This window comes from Echinops telfairi, unplaced genomic scaffold (assembly GCF_000313985.2).
Source record: "Echinops telfairi isolate 266 unplaced genomic scaffold, ASM31398v2 ScPeMD7_1;HRSCAF=3_0, whole genome shotgun sequence".
Classification (NCBI taxonomy): Eukaryota; Metazoa; Chordata; class Mammalia; order Afrosoricida; family Tenrecidae; genus Echinops; species Echinops telfairi.
The window spans coordinates 68,498,308-68,517,728 of record NW_022103896.1 but is presented as its reverse complement, the minus strand read 5'-3'; the positions used below and the strand labels follow the sequence as shown (position 1 = coordinate 68,517,728).

Here is a 19,421-nt window from a genome sequence, read left to right as displayed (position 1 = left end):
GATGCTTGATAACTGATCCCTTTGGCAGAAGCACACCAGCCTTTTTTTTTTTTTTTTTTTCCATTTGGGTTAATCTCCCAGTTCAAGTAGCAAACATTTCACAAAATATTTCAGTGAGAATCAAGCTCATGTTCTAGAGTACCAAGAAAGTAGACTTCCAAATCACCTGTGACTTGGACCCTCTTCTCTAGCTGTTAATAACGCTGTGCAAATTTAGACGAGTTGCTCGAACTTTTTCAAGCACAGTGCAAAATAGCACTTCCAAGGGTCATTTTGGAGAATCAAATAAAGTCTAGGAGGCATCTCGATGTGCCCAAAGCACTGCAAGGACTCAGAACATATCCTTTATTTGATTAAAACAAACAAACAAAAACCTTTTCTACCCACTGAAAATTCCCCTTTTTACTAAGTCATGCAATGACCAAGTAAGCACTTCAGATTCTTATGCATTTTACATGAGAGAAAGTTTCCAATCTGTGTCCCAAGGAGCACATCAACAGTCCTCTTTGGGACGTGTTTGGTAGCTTGCCTACCTTTTGAGTGTAATGGGATACTGGGGGCATGAGGTAAAACTACAAAAATCCACAAAATTAGTGTGTCTATAATCATAAGAAGCTTTCAGTTATAGACCATATTGGGTTCCAAAATGTAACATAAATCCTTAATTAACTTCTCAAAACTTCATTTCTCTTTCCCAGAAGGCAATATATGATAGTCACTGCAGACTGCTGTATGACCATAGCACCCAGATCCTTAAACTTACTTGGCATAGGGCCACCTTTCAGAGGGCAAACAATTACTCAGCATCCCCCTGGTTATTAAAACTTTCCTACAATAGTCTCTCATCCAAGATAAAGTGTAGGTATCTGCTTGTGCAGTCTCCCTAGGTCGCTCGAGCACCCCCGTGGAGGGCCGTATGACCTACTTTGGAAACACTGCTATGTTTGTGTGTTTTTCTCTATGAAAAGTATTCAGCTTATTCTAGAAAGAAGCCTTTAGGAAAGAGTCAGCAACCAGAAGCAGAGAGCCAGGGCCCATGCTGGGCAGCAGAATGTACGTGAAAGGGCAGCCACAATAAAGCAGGAGCTAAATAAAAGAAGTGGAAGGAATTACAATATGTTGAGCATACCTCAGCAGAGGCCCAGAAAGAACCCTGACCTTGGGTAGATTCCATCATTAAGGTGAAATAGGTGTATCTTCATATTAACTGCTATGCTCAAAGAATAAATTGCCTCTTGATCCTTACACCACGTATACGAGGTGAAAACACAGACACATACATACACAAACACAGCACGATGTCTACATGCTGACCACCCCAATACATCCACGGATGCTGTAAGAAATTATGAATTCCTTAAAGCAGGAATCCATGATCAGAGAGATAAGATGGACTTAAATGCCGCCCTCATGAAAGGATTGCACACCTCTTTGGAAGAGATCGAAGGTTTATACCCAATTAGATAGGACAGTTTTAGAGAGATGTACTTCTACTTCTACAAAGTTCCCAGCCAAAGGAGAGATGCTATGGTTCTGGACTATTAAGAGTAGGCGGGAACTGTCCACATCCAAACTAGAGCTTATTCGGAAACTTGCTCTCCAGAAACTTTGAGCCTGGTTATGGGGAATCCCCTGGGCATGCGTAGTATACAGAGCATTCTGTGTAGTTAGCTCTGTATACTAGAGCCGAGGATATGTGTCAAACTACACACTCTACTAGTCTCTTCAGCTTTGCCCTTCCTGTACCCCCTCGTCACTCTTTCTCCTCCAGTCATACTGTTAGGACAGGGTAGAACTGCCTCTATGGGTTTCTAAGACTGAATTTTTATGGTAGGGGAAATCCCCATCTTTCTCCCACTGAGAGGTTGGTGATTTCGAACTGCTGACCTTGTGGTTAACAACACAATACATAACCACTAGAACACCAAGATCGCTAGCCCCTCTGATACCTTCTTGCTATTTCTAGAACATACCAATTGTTTTCAACCCCTAAGACTGGGGATTATTAGAATGTAGTAGACATGCTCACATCCCAGATCTTTGGAACTGACAGTTTCATTGGGGCCCCTGCCTGATGCCAGGAGAATTTTGCTTGGTTGACATAACAGGGTTTCTAAAGGTCAAGGGAAATGCAACCAAATTTATCATCTACTTACCAACAGTTTTCGAGTTACCAAACACTGACTCTGAGCAGTAGCAAACTGCAACCGCTTTTTTAATTTCACAGTAATACTGCTCCAATCCGAATGTGCATAGAATAATGACGATTATAATGAAAAGCAGAGACTTCCCCTCTCCGATTGATCCCAGAATGGCTTGAACACAGACAGACGACTGATGGAATTACAATTAAGTCTGAACCTTTGGAAACTAATAAGAGACAATCCCCTCAATGTTAATCTCTTGATGCAATGTGCTGTGCAAGCGTGCCCACAGGAAGAAATCTCACACGCTCACCCTCACAAGGACTTGGAGTTTGGTTGTCTCAGGGGAGTCATCCTCGTAATGAAATCCTGTTGTCATCAGAGTCTCTGCCATTGGTTCGTACCCAGCTGAGTTGCCAGCTAGGGATTGGCCCACTCCAGTCACTGAGGGGCCAACTTGGCAGGAAAGAGTCCAGTATTGAGTCTGAAGGTATCAGAAAAGGCATTGGCTAATGCTAAGAATCACACATTCTCTGCATATAATAACACAGTGATTTAAACACTCAGGCTATGGACTCAGCTGGGACTTGATTCAAATACCACTTCAGAAGCCCATGGTACCAGGGACAAACCATACATATAGGTCATCAAGACTCAGGTGGTTTTGTGTGTAAAATAGGATTGGGTCTACAGAGGTGACTGTTCTTTAGATCTCTTTAGAGAGCATCCTCTAGATTCCGTGTAAGCTACGAATCTTAGGTATCCTGCTGAAAGCAAGCTTAATGTGAGCCTGTTACTATCTCCACTCCACAGGTGAGCACACAGCACACAGAAGCTTCTTGTTCAGACAGCTAAATAAGAGACCTGGGATTAAAACCCAGATAGTCTGATCCAGTCTCTTAATGATTATGCAGGCTGTCTCAACAGAATTTTCTCAAGATTACTGAAAGGAAATATGGAGATTGGTCATCACTGATTAAAATAAATTGTTCATAAACATAAGCCATTATTGTCATTATTAATCAATAGTAAGCATGTGACAATTATATGTATTATATGTTCACTTTACATATGTATGGCAAATATTAAATCCAATTATTTCCTCATTCTTTCGTGTGCTTAGCTGAGGGGGCATTCAGAAGAGGCCACTTTCGGTGGCTACAAATCAAGTCTAAAAAAACATCTCTCAGGAACTTCTTTAATCTCAATGGCCCTTAATGTTCCAGAAACCAAATCATGAGCAGAATGTAAACAACAATAAGACGAGATTACCCTGTTTCTGTCGACAGCGGAATATCTGACCACAAATATATAAGTTTAGCCTTGAAAATGCAGCCTCAAACCCTAACTTTGTATGCATTCACCAGTGATAGATATTTCATCTCGGTAAGCTTCCTCAAAAATAGCCTAACTGGACACAACTACATTTTGCTACATTAAAATGAGAGAGACAGAGAAATCCAATATAAAACGTTGTCTGTGAGCTATGTCTTGCAAAAATGACAGAACTGGAAAATAGCTCCTCACATACATGCAAAACGGAATTAAGATAACAACCTTTAAATATGCAACATACAATTAAATTTTTAAAGGCTGAAGAGTTAGTCACCTAATTCATGATTTATCAAGATTATCCTCTTGGAAATCTGATATGCCAATTCAAAATTAGTACTTGAATTGCCATCAGAATTCCTGAAACTCTATTTTTTTTTTTTTATTGTAGTTAGGTTTAACTGCATCTGATTTTAAGTCACTTCAAGATAAGGTTACCTGTTTTAGGACAAGTTCAGGCTTTTTCTTGCGTTTGAATCTAACTATACAATAGGAAAACCTTCAGCATTCTTAATTTCGTTCCTTCACACCTCTTTTTCACCCCTATGCATCCTCACAGACAAGCAAAAATAAACACTCAAACTAGTCATCTATGAATTGACCAACCGTTGGCTCCCATGGACTTCAGACAACCAGAGAAAACAAAGACAGAAAGAATGACTGCTTTGCAAACAAAGGCTTAATTAGGTACGTAAATAAATATCCTTTTACTGCTACAGTCCCTGAATTGTCCTGAAAGAACATTTCCCAACTACTTCTCACACATGAACAACACAAATATCAACACCAAACCTCTGCTAAACAGAGACTTGTCAAAATGCCCCAACATTGGAAATCCTCTCACGTGTGACCCGTTAACAGTCATCCAATAGCGCCCACACCACCACCACCAAAATGTCTGTGTCTAAGAGAGGAGCATACGGACACACTGCTTGTTAATATGACGCGTCTGTTCCACATGCCCTGGAAGACTAACTGCCCCAACGATTAGGACAAACAGCTAAAAGGAAGGCCACGGTTGGTGTTTTTATAGCCACACATTAATCTCCCCCAGGCTGAGCTTTAACTACTTAAGACTAACGAAAATGTTCAGTAATTCTTTTGGAACCATGTCACTTCTAACAAATTCTTTCTCAATGCAAGTCCAGCATTCATTTATGCTGTTTTGTGTTTTGTCAGTTTATTCTTTTTATTTCACAGCTACATAGAAACCAGGTAAAACTAACAGTCAGCTGCAATGATAACAATTCAGAGAGAGCTTGAAAAAAACTATAAACATGTGAATAGCTGAAAGTTTTGAAATATGAAGCATGCACGTAACCATTCTAACTGAAAAGCATTTCATTTTAGAAAAATATAAAGCCCAGTAACTGATTGAGGCTGTAGCTCAGTGTCTGTCTTTCTCCCATAGATGAACCATGAACATAGGCACCGGCCTATGAGCACAAACCCTACAAACACCGAGTCTTATGATAATTTGGCAAGAGACCTAAGAAGAAACTTAATATTTTCTGCCTCGCCATTCCATTCCCTTCTTGTTTGTTCTTCAGATGAAGTGATGGTTTTTGATACAGGAGATTTTCATGTTTTCTTAGCCTCATTATAGGGACAAGTGGTGGCAAGAAATTGAAAAAAAAACAAAAGATCTGAGCTGGAGAAGACAACCTGTATGCATGCAGGCAGGGCCAACCATCAAATAAAACCAAATGGAAATTTTGTTGACATGATTAAGGAGACTACGTCCAATTGTGCTGTAGATACGTTTTTGAAATATAAATCATGGCATTTACAACTTCTCATCTTTGCTGTGGACTTAGAGGAAGTAATTGATGTTTTTAAAGGCTATTTTAAATTTTAATGAATTTTTTGTTTTCCATTCCTCCAATTCAATGAAGGAAGTTATGAACGAACTGAAAACATTTTAAATCCATAATGACTATATCCCAGGAATGCTTGCTAGATGTTAATGAATTAGCCAGTTTGAATCTTAGTGCTCAAGAGAAAGGAAATAAGCACCTTCGGGGATATATATACTCCAATATACCGTGTACCCGTATAAATGGATTCACAGACTTCAGTACAACTTCTCTGATATTATTTGCATTTAAGTAGGCATGCACCATAGATGATGAAGAACATTTGAGCTCATATTTTCAAATAATATAACATGAAATATCCCAACAGATTGATTAAAAATTCCACTTATTCTTTTATGATCTATATTGATATCTTGTAATTTCACTTTCTAAGAACCACAGCTGTCTCCAAGTACAGCAATAAAGCATGCCTGAAGCCAGGGTGAGGCGCGTACCTGTGTACTTGTATGAAATACTGTCGGAGAGTACTAGTTTCCCAAACATAAGATAATTAAGTTTGCTTTGAGAATGAGCAATAACTGTTGTTTCCCCAACTGAATGGTTTCACAGATTCCATGCTTATCTAAAGTATTTTGTAGTTTGAACTTAATCTAGACATGAAAGCAAACCTTATAAAGTACAATGCTCCTCACCATGAAAATAGTCTGGTTATTCAAGGTGAATATTCAAAAATCAATTATTACTTCACACGCACTTCAAAAGCAAGCCACACACCACTCCCCCAGGCCAGTCCCAGGGGACAGTCCCTAAAGCATACCCTAATGAAGAATACTATGTGATTCTTAATTTTGCAAGAAATGATTTGCCGGTAGAATGATGAGAAAATGAGACTTTCTCAAGCTTCTTTCATGTCTTCACATACGAAATCCAAACAGTAGGTCATCATCTCCTAATTATTCCTAAGCAGGTGTATGGGTGAAGCTCATCAAGCCAAACAATTAATCATCGTTTGTCTTTCTTATTTCAAAACGTTCTCTAATGGTCGCCTCATTTGGAGATTGCAGTAACAGAGATGACTGTGAACGGCTGAAGCGATTGCTCCCTCCAGCAGTCCCATCAGGGGCTCCTACTTGCAGGGCCCTACTTGCAGGCTCCTACTTGCAGGGCCCGCCTTTACTCTGAGCTGCAGTGGCCTGTGACACAGAGCGCAGCCCGCCTGCCATGTGCAGTTGTCTGGGTTTCTCCCAAAGGGAAATTCCAAAAGGGGAAGAGAAGACTGTGCATGCGATTTGCTCTGTAGAGTGAACCAGACCCTAAAGGTGCTTCTCTAGAAGACACTTGCATCTGTTTAAACTGCCTGTCTCCATGAGGAGAAAAGGAGTGCTCGATGCCAAGGCACATTATTAAGAGATGACTTCTTTTGCTAGACCAGCAAAGTGCTTACTTTTCATAAGCAGTAGGAATGAATGTGTTTACTCTAAAAGGAACATACAAAAAACACACATGCAAATCTTCCACTGTTGGTATAAAACAATGAAGTGATCTTACTCGAGTAAAGCAATTTAATATTAAGATATGTTATCAATTTTATAACTTTAATATTTTCCAAAAGCATCATTAATATGTGTTGGAATGGGATAGATACCACACAAACAATAATATAACAGCATTTAGCTTTATTTGTCTTAAAAATCAAGTGGTAAGAGAGCAACATGGTGATGAGGAAAGAATGCTTAAGAGTTTTGCCTGTAGATGGACTTCCGGGCATATAATTCACTGAACTTCAAGGAAAACTTAAGGTTGTACGTTAAGCAAGGTAATGACCAAGTTTAGTAAGCAATGAATTAGGCACAAGCATTATCTGTGAAGAAGAAATTCTCCAAAAACCTAAAGAAAAAATCCCATATAATATAAAATACAGTCTTCTATCTGTTGAAGTGTTAAAAATGCATGTAGAACCAAAGTGTGAAAAATAGCTAACAATTCATACAACCATGCTTGGCATACAGCATTGAAAGAGGCACATCTAGACTTAGGAATATGTGAATTAAAACCAACATTTCTCCTTACATTAAATTCACATTTCTTAATTTTATAAAAATAATTATCATAGTACTGTGCTTAAAGTCGACTAGTTAATCCTTTAAAAAGTAAATAACTTTGGTGTATATCTTCCAAATAAGGTGGATTTTGTAAACACTAAGTTCCTTCTTGTTTCTATTTTGATAAGAGCCAAAAGAACACTACAGTTTCATTGACATTTAGAACCAATCTAATCTAGTGTTTAAACAGCTAAATTTGGATCTATTTAGTAACAAAGGGGAGAGTGAAATGAAGGACACAATTCAAAATGTTCATTCCTCATATACCAAGACAATGGAAATTGATCTTGTGCAGCTTAAAATGCTGCAGAGTTACATGCACAGACACACATATGCATATGTGCCCAACAGAACCATTCTACTGGTGGAACTTTACAATCACGTAGTTACATGCATCATCTATCCGGAAGTGAATACTAGCATATACATCACATTACCTACAAGGGAAAGGCATGTAGGAGTTATAGGAGTTTCATGGATTTTAACAAGTGAACGCATATCCACTTCATAACAAAGTGGGATTGATGAAGAAACAAGGTGCAAAGTCAACAGTCAGAGGGCAGACACTCACCTTCGGTGCCATTTGGAGTCATGGAATTACTATTGATATGAGAGTTATCGAGTTTGGGGCCACTGGGGGAGTCACTACTACCACTCAGACGGCTATGCGGGCTGGTTAGATCCTGCATTTCCATAGACCTAAAGACAAGAAGCCTTCCGTTGGACAGATGTACCAAATTCATCACACCACTATTTAATGCGCTAACGACTTGACACCTTCTCTGAAACACGCTTGCACAAAAGTTCCATTGTATCCATTTTCTCAGACTCAAAATCGTTCCTCTTGCATTTGGACTCCAGGTTTCTTTTCATGTGCCTCACCTATCCGCCAAATACATGGGAGTCGGCATACTGAAGAGAGCTCGCTGGTCCTAGCCCTTCTGCCACATACTTCTGCGGGGTTCTGTAAACATCTCCCACCCACCCTCTGACACAGCACCAGTCACAAGATCCAAGGTGAGCCTGCTACATCTACCTTCATTTTCAAAGTACAGTCATGCTTTTCTTTGTACGCATGAGAAAGCTAAAGCCATTGGTTTCCAAAAAGACAAATATGTAAGCATGTACCCACAACAGAAATGTAAAAATCACTTTCCTAGGGAATCAGTTTCATCTACTAAATTCGCACTAGGTCCTTCCTTAGAATGTACCTCCCACTTGTAAGTTAATGGGTCGCCAAACCAAATGAAAGACTTGAAGCCTGTAGTCTGGTGACAGGGAAGGAGATGGTCCTGGGCTATGTGTTTACTCTGGGAAACTACTTAATTGTTCCTCTCTTTCCCTTGAAACAAATGCAGCATGAAAACATGAGGATGGCGGCTCACTTGTTTGTTTTGTGGATTACATACAGCGTGCCCAATTGAAAAGGGAGAAGACCAACATTCAGCCAGTCCCGCAGAGCATTAGCACACGGGCACATCTCAGCTGTCACTCAGGGAAGTAAGAACAATTCGACTCCCACAGTTTTCTTTTCCATCCCTCCCCAACCCCATCAAACAAATGAAATTACCCCCTGAAACTTCTTAGACTCCGCAACTAAAAATTCCCCAACAGGTAGGGGAGTTACCAGGCATGCACTGTCCATTTATACACAGTGCTCTGTTTACGGAGGAGAGAATTTATTTACAGTCTCCACAAACACACACCTACACACTGGTGTTCTGCTTTGTGACAGCCAAGTTTTGTTTTTGTTTGAAATTCTAAATCTCATTCAATTTATCTTAAACTTCATTCCCCCTCCCTTATTTTAAAGGGGGGTGGTGGCTTATGTTACTAATGCTGTTTGCTCCACACCCCATCACATCAATAAGAGTTACAGTCATTTTAATTTGGAGGCAGTACTTCAAAGGACTGCGCACAGCAGTTTTTAAAAGTGCTCAACATGAACCATTTGACTTCCAAAGTAAGTTCTTCTTGCTCCCAAAGTCTCCTGAATTCAAACTGCAAATGGTTTAAAATGCAATTTCTCTCTCCTAATTCTCATTACACAGTCACAATTTTCCTAACACCAGAAACCATAACCCATAATCATTTTCCAAATAAGGCTACCGCTCCCTTGCTACAGTCGTACAATTTTATTTTGACAAGCAGGCACACACGCACACACAGATAAATTGTTAAGTAATTTCCAACCAAGTCTGTTGCTATTAATAGGAATAAAGAAATTCTAGACAAAAATAGATCTGGGTCATAGAAAGGCACGCTCCCAAAATGCCAAATATCAATAATATCCTTACCTGCAACTGGAGGAAACAGCAACATCTGAACTGGTTTGAGATGTTTGCACCTGTGACCAGGGGGCAAAAAATTAGAAGCTGTTGTTACTTTGCCTCAGTTATTCTGCCAGGTCTTAATTACACAGAGCACATGGCTGAGAACGACAATGCTCTCTTTTAACCAAAAGAGAAAAGGAGGATCCTGCGGCAGTGAAAGGCATATTGTCTTTAAGTTGAGTCTCAACTGTTGTTTCCTCCTGCAGGTCTATCCTCCTCCCCTTGTCAAGGGGGGGGGTCAGGGGGGGAGGCAGCCAAATGACGGGGATAGTGATTCATCACTGCCCTATGACAGCTGCAAACAGGATTACCCCTCCCCCAATCAACATGTAAAGCAGCCTTGCCCAGGCAGCTTGGAAAAGGTGTTTGGGGAAAGAAAGAAAGAAAAAAAAAATCAGTATTAACAAACTGAGTGTGTTTAACAGGAGTTCCAGCAGTACTGCTACACCAGCCTCTGAAGATCTTTCATCTGTTATCACCAGCTGAAATAGACCTCCGCCCACCCCTTTGACTCCTGACAGTTTCTTATCCTTATCACTGCGATTTTCTTCTACATCGACTATTTGTCATTTATCGTGCACTCAAACCGTTTCTGGGCAGCTTTCAGGTAATGCTGGACACCCTGTCCCTGGCACAGGCCAGTTTTCTGGGACATCGTGGAGCCATGTGCTCTAGACCCATGCCATTGAAAGTTCAGGGTTTATTCATTTTCCCCCAGTGAAACAGAAAAGGTGGCTTTGTCTGTCTGTCTGTCTGTTAATGCTCTAGCTTTGAAACCTGGGAGGGAACGGGTCGTTTAATAATCAAGGTGGCACCTTCACCTCATTAGTCACTTTTGTCTCTCTGAGAATCTGCATTCTGGAACTTCACGGTTGTAGGTGTCGGTTTGGGGAGTCACTGTCCCTAACTGCCAGCAGGCAGTACAGACTCAGGTGGGCTAGGGAGGTGGCTGGCTTGCAAAGTCAGGCTAAACGTCTCTGCCTCGGCAGGAAAAGGACATTCGGCATAACACTTGAAGTGACTGCGAATTCCAAATTCGGAGTGTGCATTTTCTATCAACTTAAACTGACATTACTATGGTGCCAGGTCAAAGATGCGAGCTGAAGCAGCTCCGACGGCATTAAGGTTAGGCAACCCAACAACATCCAGCGAAACTGTTGAGTCTCTCTATTTGTTCATTATGATTTATGAAAGTCAGAAACACTACCTTTCTGGCAAGTCTAAAGCATCATCAATGTCGAAATGTCCCGGGGTAATGTTACACGGGATTTCTATGTATGAATTTCTATAATGTGTGCAGGGTGGTAGACACTTTTTTAAAGATGCTAGAGTATTAATGAAAATTTAATTTTAATGCCTACAGATGTGTCAGTGCGATAACGGGTTTCTATGATTTTTGTTAAAATGAATTTCTCAAGAGTCAAATGATTTCCCTTAAAAACTCCAGCAATCTACCTCAAGGGCAGTTTTCTTTTTTCTTTATCTCATACACCTGGAATAAATTCTCGTTGAGAACCAACTTGGGTTTTAAGAAGCCTCTTGGTTTAATTTGTGTAATTACTTAAAGCATACTTTCTGTAAGATATTAAAATTCACTCCTATTTTAATATTAGCTAGATAGCAACATCTTGAAAATACATTTTATCTTCACTATAAAGTTCCAGAATGCAGTTATGCTTATGTTGGGAGTTAACCTATCAGATTTAAAATCTAAAGTCAAGTTGTTAATAAATGTAATGATAAACTCTTACATGAGTAAAGATGATTTCTTCCCTCATGGGGGGAAAAATACATTTCTAGGACAACGCATTTCTTTTCTGTTGGGCTCGATACCGTCTGTATTGAGATTTTTCATACGCTATGATTTTTGAAAGTCCACATCCATGAACTTCATTTCATTAAGTGTACTTCAGATATATTCTTTTGTGTCTAGATGATTATTTAAACCATGTGTTGTATGTTACTGTATTTAAAAATGACTCTTTAATCAAAATAACTTTAAAACAACTAATCCTCACTTAGGCCGGTCAGCTGAATCCACATCATGGTCCAGGAAAAATAAATCTACTCTCAAGAATGCGAATGCAGACAACAATTAGACACAGATGTGAGCAAAATTAGTTACAGTTTACAAAATGCTACACTTCACATGCTTTTAGTTTTTTATGTGTAGTACAAGATTACAGGGCAGTAAGCAAACATACTCTTATAACGACTTATCTAAAAAGAACACCTATTTCTGATTGGTGTGGCTTTTCTCTAATGTTGGACAATCTCTATAGAAGTTTCTGTTTACAAGGTTTAAAACCATAAAGCATTTCAAAGCTAATCAATTAGGGGCATTTCCATTCAAGAGAGAAACAAATTTCATGGCTTTCAGAAAAGTATTATTAACCATTCAGTAAATTCACGTTTTCTGCTTTATATCCACAAAGTTAGTGTATTTCGTGTCTTCCCCTAATCTGGTATTTTAAAAATAAATGCATTTATGAATGCAAAACATATTTCTCATCAATGTATAGTCAACTTATATTACAATAAGGTCATTTGACTTGAACACTTTTAAAAACTCTTTATATGGAATGTTTATAGTAGCACATTGACAGTTGTAAATACACACACACACACACACACACACACACACAAAGATAGCAAAACTTCTTAGAATTTAAATGCAAGACTCCTAAACTAGTAACTTTGACTTCTGATTAGTTAATGAGGTCTTTTAAGTTTGGCTTTTTTCTAATTAAATTTATAATTCTTCACAGATGTAACTTTTGTTGATGTTCAATTTGTCTCTCTCATTTTGTTAAACCTTGCATAGTACTTCGCCAATCCATTGAATAGCCACATTAAATCTGTTAATACCATGCTCTTCAACCCCAGAAATTATTTCCAGAAGGCAAACTTGCTTTGAGAGATCATCAAACAAGACTTAAGGTACACATTTTATCACATTTTCCCTACCACAGAGCTCAGGATGCAGAGGGAAATTCATGACTTTTGCACTGTTTATTATACTTTGCTAAATTACAAATCAAAAGCATCTGACAGAAGATCATGTATGAAGCCAAAAAGTTAATAACGTTCTGTGAAAAGTAAACTGTAAATGGAAAGGGATTCTAAATCTCTGCAGCACAGAGCAAATAAAGTGTAGGTACTTGTCTAAATTATGGGTTTTCCATAGGCTTTCTGGACTGCTAGAAGCAATTTTTATAAAATGACTATAATTTAAAACTTTAAAAAAAACTGAAAAGAAATTTTCAAAGTGAAAGTACTGAACTTATCTAAATAAATAGAGTTGGCAGGCAAGTGAGTTTTGCCCAACCACAGATCAACCTGGGGACTCCCAAATCTCAAAGACAATGGCAATTTTCTAATCAGAATGAATTTTATGGGAGGTGGGGGAGGCCTTAAGCACAGATCTGTTTTTTGAGCAGAATATGGTCTTGCTAAAACTTTCCCTCAATCAAATGTCCAACTACGTGATCAGTGTTGTAATAAAAACCTACACCTAAAATCCAACTGACCTCCCAGAGAAAAGGTGGCATCTTAAAAATGTTAATGCGATTATTTCCTTCTTCAACAAAGACTCCATAAATGTATGCTCTATTTATTAGTACTGCTGATTTCTATCTGTACCCTACCATGTTACTTTTTGAAGTGATCTTGGTTAAAGAAAATGATCAGAATTTCAGTTTAATACAATGGTCCATGAACACAGGGAATAATTACTTAAGCCACATGGATTCAACAAAAGCTATCGATGATTTCCTTTCCAAATTAACTTTTACTTAAATGTTGGATGAAATGCGTTTGGGATCAGAGTAAATAGAAGTGGTTTTATACTTCCGGCGATTGTGTTCTTCTCTCCAATATAGTCTTATAAAATAAACGTTCCCATTCAAATGGAAATTTTCTTTATGAGAACAATCATTTATCATGTGTAATAAACTCACAGAGCAGTCGACTTCCCTTGGCCCCGCAAAGCTGGACAGTTGCTCAATGAGACTTCAACGTCTGTCACCGCAAAGAATTTTCAAGATTGAAAATCCATAGCTGCTCACTGGCTCACTGACCTCACTGGGCCTTCGGAGAACTCCAGCAGTGAGAGAGGCAAAGACCAAATACTGGATAATGCAAAAGCATGACTATCCATGTGAGCTTGTCCTCAGATTCCAGGCAGCGGGAGGGAAGAGTCACCCAGGCATATCACCAACAAAATAATACCTACTCTGAAAGATACATTGCAAAAGAGGATCCCAAACAGCGAAGGCTATCTGAAGGGCTTCCGTACCCAAATATCATGCCCTTTGGTCATAGGAAAAAAACAAAGCCATATAGGTTTTCTAAACTCAACGACAGTTTTAAATATAGGAATTCTTGGAAATGCTATGTTTAAATGTGTTCCGAAACTCCTCCCAAGAAATAAAAACCCAAGAATCATTAGCAACTCATCTACTGATTTGAACGACCAATGATAATGCCAAAAGTTTCAGAGTCTTAGTTTTTAACGTCAAGATCCATTCTAACCATATAACGTGTCAATAAGTGAAACATGTATTACTTTGGTTAGTGTTGATTATGCCACTTTTTGAAGATGAGCCTATTGAACATAGCATTTGGGAAGTTTGTTTATTGAAGCAAAAAAAAGATTTCCTTCCCTACCAAAGTACCATTGATTTATTTTTGTTATCTCTAGTCCTTTATATATGTTAATTCCTTCCTCATTTCCCTACACCAACCTGAAATGTGCTGAAAAAGTTATGGATGTGTTATCATGCATAGATCCATTAACTCTTTATTCAATATCAAAAATAATATTTGATTTGTACAGCCATTCAGCTGATATATAGAGAATTCTCTTTACGAGATTAGGGCCCTGTATTCCATCGCTTTTATATGCACTGCATCACGAGTAATTGTTAACAAAATTAATATGTAATTATCTCTCAATGATTCAAATCGCTCAGATAAGGTGGGGAGGCTAAGTATACTGTCCTTCTGACAGAACACCGTGCTTAAATAAAGCACGAGGTACAAAGTGTCATCGCTTCTCCCCTGCCAGGATGTTTTTATTTTAAAACAAATGCAAACAATAATAAAAGTACTCCTGTTATCTTGGGCTCTGCCCACAGGACAGCTGTTGCCAGTCACTACATTTTTTTCCAAACAGTCGACTTGTACTTACAGCGCTTCCATCTGCGGCATCCACCAGTTTAATGCGCTCCTTGGACTTCGGTGCTGGAGCAAACGTCCATTCCTGACATAGTTTGGCTCCCAGATAAGGACGTGCAAGCGGTCTGGGAGCTCTCCGGGGAGCCCAGCGCTTCTAGGAGCGGAGCGCTTCAGGAGGGTGAGCCAGGGCTAAAGGGACAGCCAGCCTTCTGGTCGCCGCTGCGGGCTCCGGTGGCGGAGCGAAGGAGGGCAAAGGCTTCCCCAGGCAGGAAAGCCGCCGGGGCGGGCTGCAACAGGAAGGCTCAGCGTCGGAAGTGGCACTGGAGAGTTTCTCTCTCGCCCAAAGCTCGGAGCCATCAGCTCCCCCCGTTCGGTGTAGCCACCGCCTCGCGCCCCGCGCGCTGCCCACTAAAGAGCAGCAGCAGAGAGCATCTGTGAACCCCAGACAAAGAAAGGGCCCGATCGCATCCCGGGGTTGTTTGCGCAGCCTTGTCGGTCTGCCCAGGCAGCCTGGGGGCTTTTTTGTTGGGTTTCTGCAACGCAAACCACAGCTATTCTCTTGTCTTTGCCTTATTGGTTTAAATGCAACAATTGAAAGGAGCACCGCTCTGACTCAGGCTTGCTGCTTACCAAAAAAAAAAAAAATTATTATGTAAATGAACGCGCCCCATGCTCTCTGAATAAACAGCTGTGGGAGAATAACGTCGCCCAGGCACTGTCAACACACATCCTCTGGCTACAGCAGCTCCCAATGAAGATCTTGGGGCACTCGTTGTTCTGCGTTATCTTTCACACTTTTCCAAACTTCACACACATCCCCCACCCCACCCCCAGGTCTTGAAACGTGGGGAATCTTTTTTTTTTTTTTCAAAAGTTATCTCCTCGGTACCCACTCACAGGAGCAGGGGAAATAAAACCTAGATCGACCATTTGCATTAAGTAAATACAGAGAGAGGGGGTGGGGGGAAGGCGAAACTAACCAAAGTAAACCTGGGACAATTAGCATGGAAAACTAACGCCTGGGTGATGCTGCTGCGTGGGGTCTAGAATGGCAAGTCTTTACATGAGCCATTTTCTGGTTATGGGCGAGATGATGCTCAGTGCTCATATTTTAATTTATTTGGGGAGGATAAGACTCATTTTACGTAGACTCCATTTTTCACAGAAGTCGGAATTTCTGGGCGGAAGTTAGTACAGTGCTCACCTGGAGAACTGAGCGCCTCAGATGACAACTAAATTATCGTTTCCATTTAAGATATTTACTTCCGATCATGTTTTATGCAAATAAATGACTTCAGTTATAAAATTAATGACTTAACCATTGTATTAATTTCAAATATTTAAAGAAGGCATGGCTTGCGTAACTAATCATTGCACTTGAATCTGCAAGCCCTCTGCCATAGTTGGAATACAAATGTTTATTTTAATGTTACTTATTCATCATAACTGATTTTGTACTCTCATGATAAATCCTCACAGCTATTGGATTTGCCTTAGAGTTATCTCCTTGTTGCCGGTAATACTAGTCTATCTGGTCTTTTTATTTTAAAAATAAAAAGAACAACAAAGCAGACTCTTTTTTTTGAAGGCTCTAATCTTAGTATGAAATCACATTTTAGAAATCACTGTAATGTCATAAATTATTTTATGACATCTTTCCAAACCATAGACACAGTCTTACCTTCACCTTGCTAATCTGTAAATTAAACGCTGTTCCAATACAAAGGAAACAAGCTTCTAATGGCCCAAACGCTACACACACACATCACTCCCTCCCCTTCGAAGGGATGCTAGTCTAAATTACTCAGAAAAGAGCTCTCTTAGGTCAAATCTAAGAGACAGCTTACACTGTGCCCTCACCTAGAATTTCATTTTGTATAGTATGACAAAAACTCAGAGGCTATTCATTCATCTTACCATATTTAGGAAGCAGGTCAAAAAGCAGTAGATTGCTCTGGGATCTGTTCATATAGGCAGCAGAAATAGACTTACACTACCACCTACAGCACTTTCTCAGAGCAAAACTATCAGTGATGCAATATACCAACGTTTTTTATGCAGAAAACAAAACACAGCATGGAGTGAAGGTTTTTTTCTAAAGTCATTTATTTCAACCTATAATCTCCAACACCATGCACATGAACTGTTTTTCCTATCATATTTATATTAAAGTTCCGTAAAATATAGAATTTGAGATGCTGCTAGAAAAATTCAACATTATTTAGTCCTTCACATTTAGCTGATTAGACTCGTGATTCCCATAGTTTAAAATGTATTTTATTTAGGTAAGCATAAAATACTACTTTTCTCATTACGAAGTATACTGGCAAAATTCAAACCCCACAGACTGTATGAAGTCAAAACGTGAGAAATAATCACGTAAACTATGTCACTCATTTCTACAACTGACTTACCTAGATTATAATCAAATTGATCACATTACATGTGTTTTTATATTGAAATGGAATTATTGTCCAGTGTTTAAACAAAGTACTATTAGCGAAATGATGCCTGTAATTATGAAGAAAATTAGGAGAATCACGTTGAGAGCAATGTGACTGCGAATTGATGTGATTTAGCTCAGCTTCCTAACTACCTATGTAACAAAGAGTTGTAGTCGCCAGCTCCTGGCACTGCCCAGGGGCATACATACCACTTTTAAATAGTGTCACTATCTTAATGCAAACTTAGATGAATTTAAAATATTCTTGGTTATCCATCAACTCTGGAAACGCTTCTGAATATCAAATATGTTGTACCTAGCGCTGTGAGGATGGCACCGGCCAGGCAAGGCTTCATTCTGCTACACATCAGGGTGCTGCGAGTCAGAGCCAAATCGATGGCATCAAGCAACAGCAACAATAATTAATAACTAGTAATAACTACCATTAGCAACAACTTAGGTCAATCCAGTGGTTCTCAACCTTCCTAATGCCATGACCCTTTAGTACAGTTCCTCATGTTGTGGTGACCCCCTCCAACCATAACATTATTTTTGTCATTACTTCATAACTGTAATTTTGCTACTGTTATGAATCGGGTGACCCCTGTGAAAAGGTCATTTGACCCCCAAAGGGGTCGCGACCCACAAGTTGAGAACCACTGGTTTAGACAAAAAATGATTAAAATTTAAGCCCTTAATTAACAGGGCCCAGTATGAAGTGTTCTGTTAACTTGCTATTTCTAAAAAGTTTACCAAACCTAATAACATAATAAATCACATACTTTAAAGCCCCATGTGTCCCCAAAATAAAGTCAAACATAGCACAATAAAATTTAGGATCATTTGCCATTAGTTGAGACAGATGTGAATAGGAAACTAGCTGATGATTGACTGCAGAAATCTAAAAATCTGAAACTATGAATAACTCTGCCCATCCCCCCACCCCACAAAAAAAATCTACTGCTATTGAGTTGTCTCCCACTCAGAGTGACCTTGCATAGAGTTTTCCAAACTCTCCAGCCAAACAGCGAGTCCATGCTGACTCCTAGGGACCCCTGTGGGTTCCCAAGATTGTAACTGTTTTCGGGAGTAGAAAGCCCAGTGTTTCTCCTGAGGAACTAGCTTCTAGTGGTTTCCAACTGCCGGACCAACTCATAACCACAACACTACTAGGGTTTCCCAGATTTTGTAAATCTTTACAGGAACAGATAGCCTCATTTTACTTCTGTGGAGGGACTAGTGGGTTTGAACTGCCCACCTTGCAGTTGGCAACCCAATGCTAACCTAAGTCCTGCTCTTTGCTCCACTAAAGCAAAGGTAAATATATAATTTTATCTGGAAAAAGAAAACGTGAAATATTCAACTCTTAACAAAATATTTAAATACCTTCAAAGAGACAATCTCTTTCATATACTCGCTCTCCAAGCAGGCTTTATGTTCCGGAGCAAGTGCTACTTGGGTAATCATATGATGATCATATAAACAGCAGCAAATTTTAATGGGGAAAAAATGTAGGCCTGTGAAAGAATTTAGATTAATAAAGAATTTTATTTAATGGTCTGATCACAAAAATCTTATTTTTAAAAAAGGACAAGGAAAGAGATGAAGAATTCAGATTAGTTTAAATGGTGACTTGGGACTTTTCTAAAACAATACAAGTAAACAGTTGATGGATCCAATTAAGTGTTACAAATAAACACTGAAAGAATAAAACACAAAAACTGCCATTTCTCTTTTCCATTACAGTAACACTAAGAATTCTCTGGAATGGTTATAAAGTGTGCCCCAAAAGATGAACTTAGAGGTTATTCTTCTTCCATTTAATACACTTTTGGGTAACTTTAGAATTAAGCATCTAGCTAATGCTATCACCTGGTTCCCTAGTTTACTCTCCCTCTGTGCCTACAATGCTTAGAAGACAAAGATTACTTCCCAAGAATAAAGGGACGGTGAGTTGCAAAATATAATAAGCAGTCAAAGCCGATGCTTTTCCTTCAGAAGCAAAATTCTCGTGATTATTTCTCCCATAATATCAAAATCTAGAATATCTGGAAAATGTCAAAATTTTGCCA

The 19,421-nt window shown here is 39.2% G+C and overlaps 1 protein-coding gene across 1 annotated transcript in view; it reads right to left on the bottom strand.

The window, feature by feature from the left end:
- EYA1 (EYA transcriptional coactivator and phosphatase 1) overlaps nucleotides 1-14,952 on the bottom strand; it is a 170,871-nt gene extending 155,919 nt beyond the window's left edge. Inside the window, exons 1-3 of the mRNA XM_045285819.1 lie at nucleotides 14,920-14,952; nucleotides 9,693-9,742; nucleotides 7,967-8,094 (exon numbers count right to left, since the gene is read on the bottom strand). Of these exons, the coding sequence (XP_045141754.1) occupies nucleotides 7,967-8,090 (124 nt within the window). The 5' untranslated portion in view covers nucleotides 8,091-8,094; nucleotides 9,693-9,742; nucleotides 14,920-14,952. The remainder of the gene's footprint in view (nucleotides 1-7,966; nucleotides 8,095-9,692; nucleotides 9,743-14,919) is intronic.
- Between the last annotated feature and the right edge of the window lie 4,469 nt (nucleotides 14,953-19,421).